Genomic DNA, 10,770 nt, shown 5'->3' with positions numbered 1-10,770 from the left:
TCTTCCATCATATCAGGAAGCTTTTTTTCCATGAATAAAAGTCAGGCATGTCCAGCAGTAGTTTCCTAACCTTGTCTGTCTTGAAACCCATTAAAGAGGCTTAGATGACTGGAAAGAAACTGCTGAATCATTAAGTATTCTTCTATTACAGCCAAATGTTTGACTCATTGTGCTTGCAGCAAGAACCCTGTACTTTGGTTAATAACACAGACTGGAACATTCCTCATTGTAAAATGGAATTATAAATGAGGGACAGAGAGCGATATATCAGCAGATACTCCCCGTCCATTCTCCATCCCCTAACCTTATTTTGCTTTCCCCACAGCTTTCGTTCGGGGTACATAAGGTCCAAATGAAGTTCCTCCACCTTCTGAGCACAGAGGCCAGTCAGGACATCACCTTCCACTGTCTGAGTGATCTGCCCCTCAGCCCTACAGACACCTACAGCGCTAACGGCCCAGGACAGGAGTACCGGGACAGACCACCGAGGTTCAGGGGATGGAACGGACAGATGTTTGAGGCAGACACACTACTTGAACCTCTACCAGACGAGTGCAAGGTAAGGAGCCGGAGGGAGGAAGAGATATCAAAATAAAATCAAATGTTATTAATCATATGCGCCGAACACAACACCTTACAGTGGAATGCTTACTTACAAGCCCTTAACGAATAATGCATTTTTTTTTAAAGTGTGAGTTAAGAAAGTATTTACTAAATAAACTAAAGTGAGAAAAAAACGTAACACAGTAAAATAACAATAATGAGGGGAGCTAAATACCAAGTCAATGTGCGGGGGTTAGTCAAGGTAATTTGTACATGTACTGTAGGTAGGGGTAAAGTGACTATGCATAGATAATAAACAGCGAGTAGCAGCAGTGTAAAAACAAAGGGGGGTCAATGCAAATAGTCTGGGTTGCCATTTGATTAATTGTTCAGCAGTCTTATGGCTTGGGGGTAGAAGCTGCTAAGGACCTAGACATGACGCTCTGGTACCGCTTGCCATGTGGTACCAGAGAGAACGTTCTATGGATTGGGTGACTGGAGTCTTTGACAAGTTTTTGGGCCTTCCTCTAACACCGCCTAGTATATAGGTCCTGGATGGCAGGAAGCTTGGTACGCACTGCCCTCTGTATGTTTCTTTCACCTCAGAACTGGGTGTGTATTCATAAAGCATCTCAAAGTAGCATTGCTGATCTAGGATCAGGTCCTCCCTGACCATGTCATCTTATTCATAACTAAAACGGATCCTAGATCAGCATTAACCATTGTGTGTCAATTGCTTCATGTTGTATATTTTCCCTTCTAGATCCAAGATGGCAGCTGGCACCAGTCACGCTTCTTCTTCCATACTCAGGACAGCTACGAGCTCCCCATCGTGGACATACAGGAACCACCATTGTCACAGCCCAATCACCTGCTACACCTCGAGGTGGGACCTGTCTGCTTTCTGTGAGGTCATCCATCGCCAGCCTGCCTGTCCAAAATATGAACTATGAAAAAACATTAAGCATGCATTAAGCAACCCAAAATGTCTGCTCCCCAAACCAAACCAAAAAGAGAATGTAATCCCAAGCGGAGTTGGTCAGGTCTACTCCCCCACATGGTGACAAACACCCTGTTCAATCGATGGTAGACATTTGCGGAAGAACTCAATCCATAGGAAACTAGGCCATCTTAGTGTAATATGGCTGCAGGAGAGCAGTGTATACAAATATCTGTCAAATAAATGTATAACGTGTGTCTGTTTTTTTTGTTTTGTTTTTCAAAAGTTTGCTTGGGTTCATTGGAAAGTTGGTCCCTGCACTCAAGATAGGACTCATCCACACGACACCCTCCAAAAACAAACTCAAATCCTGTACCTCCCACCCCTTTCCTCCTCCTCCCCCATATACACCCTTTCATCCATTCTCAGAAGGGGCCTAGCTATCCGAAGGAAAGCTCCATGGCCTTTGTGACAGAAACACTGTCCAACCAAAACTTTCTAAGAATGCAATAGCTTGTGGATTAAGCGTGAGAGATTTCATACTGCAACATCAATCGAAGGTCAACCACCAGTTTGGGCGGCCATTTTGTTTGTTTTTTATTCACGTTTGAATCATGTTTGAATCTGTTGAACAACAAGGCTGGACGTTTACACCTTGGGTGTGTCCAAAATGGCACCCTATTCTCTATGTAGTGCATTTGGTTTAACTTAGGGCCCATAGAGCTCAAACACAGTGCACTACTGTATATAGGGAATAGACTTCTATTTTCGGACACAGCCCTAGACAGATGGTGCTCTACCTCCTGCTTGTATGCCCTCTAAGTATAGGTGCTCGTGTCAAGTTATTTTTTGTCTTTACAAGTTGTATGTACCGGTTACATCAAGATCTGTATCGGTTGTAAGAGTACTTATTTGAAATTTGGTCATTTCTACAGTAATTTATATGAATTCCATATTGTTTTGCTTTAACTTGTCATTTTTAGTTGGTAGGTGGTAACTTACCATTGGTGCTGCAACAGAAACAAGAGCTTGAGACATCAGTGAGTTGCGAGACAATTTTCCGGTGTATATTTTGACATTATATGGTTGGTTTATTTATATCCTTTTGTTTTTGTTCACAATACTGTACCCCAATAAATGATACTCTCAGAGATCTATTTGGTCAACTCCAAACTCAGTCCAAATAACTATTTATGTAAAAATGTGTACTTGTATACTATGTACACACATTATGTCTATGTTCATTGTGTGCGTTCATGTTCACTACAGTGGTGGTTGATAGGTCATACTGGCAGCTAGCATAGGCCAGAGCCAGAAGACATATGAAAAAGCAATGATCTTGTTCTTTATGCTGCATTAAACATAGTGTAATTAAAAAAAGTAAACATTGAAAATGTGTAAACATGAAATATGTTGACATTAAATAAATGAAAAGGCCCAGTACAGTCAAAAACTAGATTTTCCTGTGTTTTATATGTATATTTCCACTCTGAGGTTGGAGAAATGCTGTGAAATTCTGAAAATGATTATTGATAATGCCCCTTTAATGTAAGAGCTGTTTGGCAAGACCGCCCAAAATGTCTACCTGTTTTAGTGGGGATGGAGTTTTGGCCTTCCATGGTGACATCACCATGTGGTAAATTAGTTAATAGATTAATCAGAAAGAGAGTTACAAACCTCTCTGCCAATAACATCTTATTTTCAGTTTTCTCAACTCAAACCAATTCCAGACAGTTCTAGCAACATTCCTGCTTGGAAAATTGCCCTTTGCTAAGAAGCTATTTTGTTTATTTTTTTCACCATTTTAATTTAAAAACAATCACAGTAAGGTATTCTGGGTATATTTCATTGTTACCCAGAAATGATTTGACATTGAGATAAAAACAGTTGCGTTGAACCTTTAATACATAAATACCTTCTTGATATTTTGTTGATGTTCACAACAGGGTTGTTCCACGAAAAGTGCCTTTTGTGTCCCTTTGATATTTTAGGTAGAAATTACTATTGCATTGTAAAAGCCTGTTATTTTAAATAAAGTACACTTTAATTTAGACAACATGGATAATTCAATACATCTGAAGTTGAATATGAATAAAGGCTTGCTAAAGTGCCAAAACTCTGCATTTTGACATGTACCTCCATCCCATGTTACTTCTATGAAGATTTCAACCCATTTAATCACCAAAAATGACACCATAATTCTAACACCTTAGTTATTTTGTTGCTTTGACAAAGTCATTTCTGAAGATGCAAATGTATTCATGTGATTGATTAGTGATTCATTTATGTGTGACCCTCATTTTAAGGTCAACCCTGTTACTGAACTCTCATTTTAAATATTTAAAAAAGAAACACGGAACATTGAATAGTCCTAGTTTAAAAGCAGGTGAGCTGGTTCTACTCTTTTTGCACATTTTCTGTTTTGTGGTGGAAAACTGAGTGGGTTGAACATTACACGTCAACCCTGTTAACCGTAGATAGACAGGCCAGAAATGTTTTAGCGATGTCATTTTGTTTGGTGAAGCTTGCATTCAATTGCCACTCCCTTTTGCACACAAGCTTCCATTCCCCTTATCACAAGGGGATTTTTCTTTGCTGATTTAAGATGAAATCGTCAAGCCTTTTACTTAATTTGGCACTTACTATAGTCATCTTTTTACTTAACCTTTTGAGATAGGAAGAACTGTTTTTTTAAATTACGTTGAACATGTGCTCTTTATGACAATGTTAAAATGAGGTGAAAATGTTTTTGGGACCAATTGTTAGAATGACCAAACAGTATATATGTATTATGAAGTCCAACAGTGACCTGGTTAAAAACTAGCCTCGAACGAACCATCCTCATCTCGCGAGCTCCCATTCTGTTTCGATACACGAATACCGTGCCTTAGACCAATACACTGGTCTAAGGCACTGCATCGCTAGCTGTGCCACCAGAGACTCTGGGTTCGAGCCCAGGCTCTGTCGCAGTCGGCCACGACCGGGAGGACCGGGAGGTCCATGGGGCGACGCACAATTGGCCTAGCGTCGTCCGGGTTAGGGAGAGTTTGGCCGGTAGGGATATCCTTGTCTCATCACACACTAGCGACTCCTGTGGCGGGCTGGGCGCAGTGCACGCTGACCAGGTCGCTAGGTGTACGGTGTTTCTGACACATTGGTGCGGCTGGCTTCCGGGTTGAAAGTGTTAAGAAGCAGTGTGGCTTGGTTGGGTTGTGTTTCGGAGGACGCATGGCTCTTGACCTTCGTCTCTCCCGAGCCCGTACGAGAGTTGTAGCGATGAGACAAGACAGTAACTACTAACAATTGGATACCACAATTTTGGGGAGAAAAAAGGGGTAAAAAAAATTAAAAACTGCAACTGGAGAAAACTGCTTATCTATCATAAACAGTGCAACTTCAAACTTCCCATACTCGTAAAGTTAGTATTATTTTTTCAGAGTCCAACACACTGTTATCGAATTACTAAATCAGTTTTTCATTGGAATAGTTTGAATTCTTGACACCATCTCTCCCAGTTCCAGTAACAGTGAAACCTTGCTGGAAGCTGTATACTGCAGATGCTGGTAACAAGGAGAGTCACTGTTCAAGGAAACCTCTTTTTCTGGGGGTTCTGCCCGGGAAACTGATGACTAACGTGTGTGTGACTGAACAGAGAGAGAGAGAGTGTGTGTGTGTGTGTGTGTGTGTGTGTGTGTGTGTGTGTGTGTGATCCTTTCAGCAGGGGACACTCGGCACCATGTTACCCACTATCCTTACAATAGCTGAATGGTCATCTGCAGCTTTACAATAGTTTGAAACTCTGAAACTCGTCTTTGGAAATCTATCTTGGTTAGCCTGCTTTGTTCATATAATATTTTGTATTTACATAAAATATTATATTTTCCATTTGACCAATAATTAGTTTATTCAACAAAAGTAGGCTATGTAGAAGGAGAATGTGTGTATAATGTTTAAGTCAATATCTTTCCCTGCTTTCGCTAAGTGACATGCAATCAGAGCACATTTTAGACCACACAAATGAACTGTACTAATCTCAAATCGGGTGGTCATTGAAGGGTCCCTTTTTTATTATAATGGGCACATCTTCACTGATTTATCAGATATCTGCTCACCGTGCTCCTTCTATATTGTTACATTTCCCATTCAAAATCATGCACGTAATCTGTACATCACCAAGTCTAATCACTTGGGCTTTTCTTCCATTACAAATGTGATGTTTTCTAAGACACAAAAGCTGATGTTCCTTTTTTAAAATTATATTACACTAGCAGGGACAACACAAAACTGTTGAGGACCTCCGCAAACCCTGTGTTACCATGGATAGGGGACAAAGCAAATAAACCACGAGCTAGAGAGTGAGAACATTTTCGATTCAGATGTTGGATCTTGTTTGACCCACCTTCGTTGGAGATTGTTGCACTTGTCTCCTCCTAACTAAGATACAAGGAAAACAATGCATCTTTTGTTATTGTATTTCCATTCGGCATCAGTTCGTCTCCCCTGGTGCTAGTCAATGTTTCTTGGAAAGGCTTTAGTTTTATAGTCAGCCTTAGTCCTCAGAACAACACAGCTCTTATTGGAATCCATCGGTCTGCACGCATGCATGCATGCATGCACGCACGCACGCAGACACGCATGCCCGCTGGTTGACAGACTAATATGCAGCATATTCAGAGTGAGAGAGATCTTCCTCACAATGTCCTGTATTTCATGCATACCAACACCAGGGGGCCCTATTATGCAATGTCAAGCCAAACCGGAAAGACGTACATTACAGATCAGATTGTTTTGAGAGAGACAGAGCTGCGAGAGAGCAACTTATAGAAATCCTTAGCAACCCACGTGCTGTGATGTCCACACCCACTTTGGCTCCTATCATTCAAATGATTGAACTTTGACTCTGATGAAAAAATCAAATCAAAGTTTATTTGTCACGTGCGCTGAATACAACAGGTGAAATGCCTTACAGTGAAATGCTTACTTGCAGGCTCTAACCAATAGTGCAAAAAAAGTATTAGGTGAACAATAGGTAAGTAAAGAAATAAAACAGTAAAGACAGGCTGTTTACATAGCGAGGCTATAAAAGTAGCGAGGCTACATACAGACACCGGTTAGTCAGGCTGATTGAGGTAGTATGTACATGTAGATATAGCTAAAGTGACTATGCATATATGATGAACAGAGAGTAGCAGTAGCGTAAAAGAGTGGTTGGCGGGTGGTGGTGGCGGGACACAATGCAGATAGCCCGGTTAGCCAATGTGCGGGAGCACTGGTTGGTCGGGAATATGCTTTGTCGTGCCCTCCTCACGCCTGTCTTGGTGTGCTTGGACCATTCTAGTTTGTTGTTGATGTGGACACCGAGGAACTTGAAGCTCTCAACCTGCTCCACTACAGCCCTGTCAATGAGAATGGGGGCGTGCTCGGTCCTCCTTTTCCTGTAGTCCACAATTATCTCCTTAGTCTTGGTTACGTTGACGGATAGGTTGTTATTCTGGCACCACCTGGCCAGGTCTTTGACCTCCTCCCTATAGGCTGTCTCGTCGTTGTCGGTGATCAGGCCTACCACTGTTGTGTCATATGCAAAATGAATGATGGTGTTGGAGTCGTGCCTGGCCATGCAGTTGTGGGTGAACAGGGAGTACAGAAGGGGACTGAGCACGCACCCCTGGGGAGTTCCATTGTTGAGGATCAGCGTGGCAGATGTGTTGCTACCTACCCTCACCACCTGGGGGCGGCCCGTCAGGAAGTCCAGGATCCAGTTGCAGAGGGATGTGTTTAGTCCCAGGATCCTTAGCTTAGTGATGACCTTTGAGGGTACTATGGTGTTGAACGCTGAGCTGTAGTCAATGAATAGCATTCTTACATAAGTGTTCCTTTTGTCCAGGTGGGAAAGGGCAGTGTGGAGTGCAATAGAGATTGCATCATCTGTGGATCTGTTTAGGTGGTATGCAAATTGGAGTTTCTGGGATAATGGTGTTGATGTGAGCCATTGATGTGAGCCATTGCCAACCTTTCAAAGCCATTGCCAACCTTTCAAAGCACTATGGACATGAGTGCTACGGGTCTGTAGTCATTTAGGCAGGTTGCCTTTGTTTTCTTGGGCACAGGGACTATGGTGATCTGCTTGAAACATGTTGGTATTGCAGACTCAAATCAGGGACATGTTGAAAATGTCAGTGAAGACACATGCCAGTTGGTCAGCACATGCCCGGAGCACACATCATGGTAATCTGTCTGGCCCCGCAGCCTTGTGTATGTTGACCTGTTTAAAGGTCTTACTCACATCGGCTACGGAGAGCGTGATCACACAGTCGTCTGGAACAGCTGATGCTCTCATGCATGCCTCAGTGTTGCTTGCCTCGAAGTGAGAATAGAAGTGATTTAGCTCGTCTGGTAGGCTCGTGTTACTGGGAAACTCGCGGCTTCCCTTTGTAGTCTGTAATAGTTTGCCAGCCCTGCCACATAAGACGAGCGTCGGAGCCGGTGGAGAATGATTCAATCTTATTCCTGTAAAGACGCTTTGCCTGTTTCATCACAGGGCATAGCAGGATTTCTTGTCAGCTTCCGGGTTAGAGTCCCGCACCTTGAAAGAGGCAGCTCTACACTTTAGCTCAGTGTGAATGTTGCCTGTAATCCATGGTTTCTGGTTGGGGTATGTACGTATGTTCACTGTGGGGACGACATCCTCGATGCACTTATTGATAAAGCCAGTGACTGATGTGGTGTACTCCTCAATGCCATCAGAAGAATCCCGGAACATATTCCAGTCTGTGCTAGCAAAACAGTCCTGTAGTTTAGCATCTGCTTCATCTGACCACTTTTTTATAGACCGAGTCACTGGTGCTTCCTGCTTTAAATTTTGCTTGTAAGCGGGAATCAGGAGGATAGAGTTGTGGTCAGATTTACCAAATGGAGGGCGAGGGAGAGCTTTGTACGTGTCACTGTGTGTTGTGTGTGGAGTACAGGTGATCTAGAATTGTTTTCTCCCTCTGGTTGCACATTTAACAGGTTGATAGAAATTATGGCCTTTCTCTTGCATTTCAAAGATGATGAAAAATTGTATTTTTAATTATCTTTTACCAGATCTAACTTGTTATATTCTCCTGCATTCTTTTCACATTTCCACAAACTTCAAAGTGTTTCCTTTCAAGGGACATTAAGAATATGCATATCCTTGCTTCAGGTTCTGAGCTACAGCCAGTCATCTTAGGCGAAAATTGAAGTAAAGGGTCCGATCTTTTAATCACATTTTTACTCCTGAAGTTTAGGCTTGCCATAACAAAGGGGTTGAATACTTATTGACTCAAGACATTTCAACTTTTAGTTTTTTAATCATTTGTAAAAATTTCTAAAAACATCATTCCACGTTGACATTATGGGGTATTGTGTGTGTAGATCAGTGACACATCTAAATTTTAACACAACAAAATGTGGAAAAAGTAAAGGGCTGTGAATACTTTCTGAAGGCATTGTATACAATTGCAAAAAAAATTATAATTTGGTTGAGTTTATGAAGGTCTTAATTAACATTAGAATACAGGATTGTTTTCTTTTCAATTGCATTTTCTTTAGTTTGTTACTGTAGGTTAACCACTAAAAACACCACAATTCAAGTGTTAGCTAAATCCATCACAGAGTAATTCATTATTATTTTGTTTTGGCAGGTCATGAACCTAATAACATTTATTACAAAAGAACAGAATAGCATAATTTAAGTTGTATTAATTTTCTAGTCTGCACTTAGTAGCATAGACTATATGTTGCCACGAGTGAATGCATGAAACTGCAGTTATTCTTTGAAAAAGTTTTAAAATAGAGCCCATCTGCTAAATATTCATAGTTTGGTAAAGTCAATTGTTTTGAAACATTATATTCAAATAGGCACTTTCCAATAGGTTATAAATCAAAACATCTGACTTGTATGAACCTCGGTCTGTAGGATAATTTGGAAAAAGTTTGGTAAGCGCCATTCCCTTATTTGTGACTGACCGCCTCGATTCGGTCTTAGATACTGTAGCAACATTTGAAATATATATATATTTTTAAACTCTTTTAAACTCTCTACTAAAAGTAGAGACTCGGAACTAGAAAATGGCACATCATACACTACACTACAGTTGAGGAACAATGGGAAAATAATTATTGTAACCCAGCTTTTGAGAAAATGGCCCGTGAATGTTTTGGTACACCTACTGGGGAGCTCCTCTTTGTCTACACCCATTCAGCATCGTTCACACCCTCTTAAGCCTTAGTCCCACCCATCTCTTTAAGGATTCACATGTGAGGCCATGTGATAAACACACACAATATCAAATCATATCTAAGTTTATTTGTCACATGCACAAGATACAGATGGTGTAAATGGTACAGTGAATGTACAGTATTTGAATACTTGCGTAGTCTCAACATCAAAAACAAAGTGTCCAGATAAAAATATTTTATAAATATTTTATCATTATCAAATTATACTTACCTGACACACTAAATTGATCGGTCATGTGAAGGAAATGCTATAACTACCCCTCACCCACATCTAGCTAATTGGATGGGTCACAATTGTCTAGACATGTACACATGTTCATGAAATGCAATCAATGGTTGTAATGATCCCCACAAAACACCTGCTAATTTGATGGGTCAGAAATAATCTGGCCAAAGTGGAGTTAAATAATTAACTGGCGTAACCCCAACTCATACTACTACCAATACAAACATTGTCATAGCTGTAGTATGAATCTGCAGGTAGCTAAAGCTAGCAAACTAGGTTCAATGTTAACTAGCTAACTTTAGGCTATAACTAGCAATGGATTTCTGATTAAAATAATATTACAACAGAGATCATACATGTAACGTTAGCTAGTGAGCCAGCAAGCCACCATTTGCTAGCTAACTAACAGTATGCTTTAACCTCTTTGAACAACCCCCCCCCCCCCCCCCGGATCCGGAATAATTGTCATCAACTACGCTAAATAGCATAGCGCAACGGTCAAATAATATTACTAGAAAATATTCATATTCATGAAATCACAAGTGAAATATTGCGAAACACAGCTTAGCCTTTTGTTAATCACCCTGTCGTCTCAGATTTTGAAATTATGCTTTACAGCGAAAACAACACAAGCGTTTGTGTAAGTTTATCGATATACTAACAAAACATGTTTTCACTCACGAGACTCCCAGTTAGACAGCAAATGTTCCTTTTGATCCATAAAGATATTTTTTATATTCAAATACCTCCGTTAGTTTGATGCGTTATGCCTAGGAATCCACCGGAAATAGCGGTCACG

At 40.9% G+C, this 10,770-nt stretch overlaps 1 protein-coding gene across 1 annotated transcript in view; it reads left to right on the top strand.

Annotated features, from left to right (window-relative positions):
* The window catches only part of LOC139406790 (collagen alpha-1(XXIV) chain-like), a 185,092-nt gene extending 181,566 nt beyond the window's left edge, over positions 1 to 3,526 (top strand). Inside the window, exons 59-60 of the mRNA XM_071149826.1 lie at positions 326 to 559; positions 1,307 to 3,526. Of these exons, the coding sequence (XP_071005927.1) occupies positions 326 to 559; positions 1,307 to 1,453 (381 nt within the window). The 3' untranslated portion in view covers positions 1,454 to 3,526. The remainder of the gene's footprint in view (positions 1 to 325; positions 560 to 1,306) is intronic.
* Positions 3,527 to 10,770: the final 7,244 nt, after the last annotated feature.

Source organism: Oncorhynchus clarkii, chromosome 4, assembly GCF_045791955.1.
Source record: "Oncorhynchus clarkii lewisi isolate Uvic-CL-2024 chromosome 4, UVic_Ocla_1.0, whole genome shotgun sequence".
Classification (NCBI taxonomy): Eukaryota; Metazoa; Chordata; class Actinopteri; order Salmoniformes; family Salmonidae; genus Oncorhynchus; species Oncorhynchus clarkii.
The sequence above is the reverse complement of the archived record's forward strand: the minus strand, read 5'-3'. Positions and strand labels throughout refer to the sequence as shown.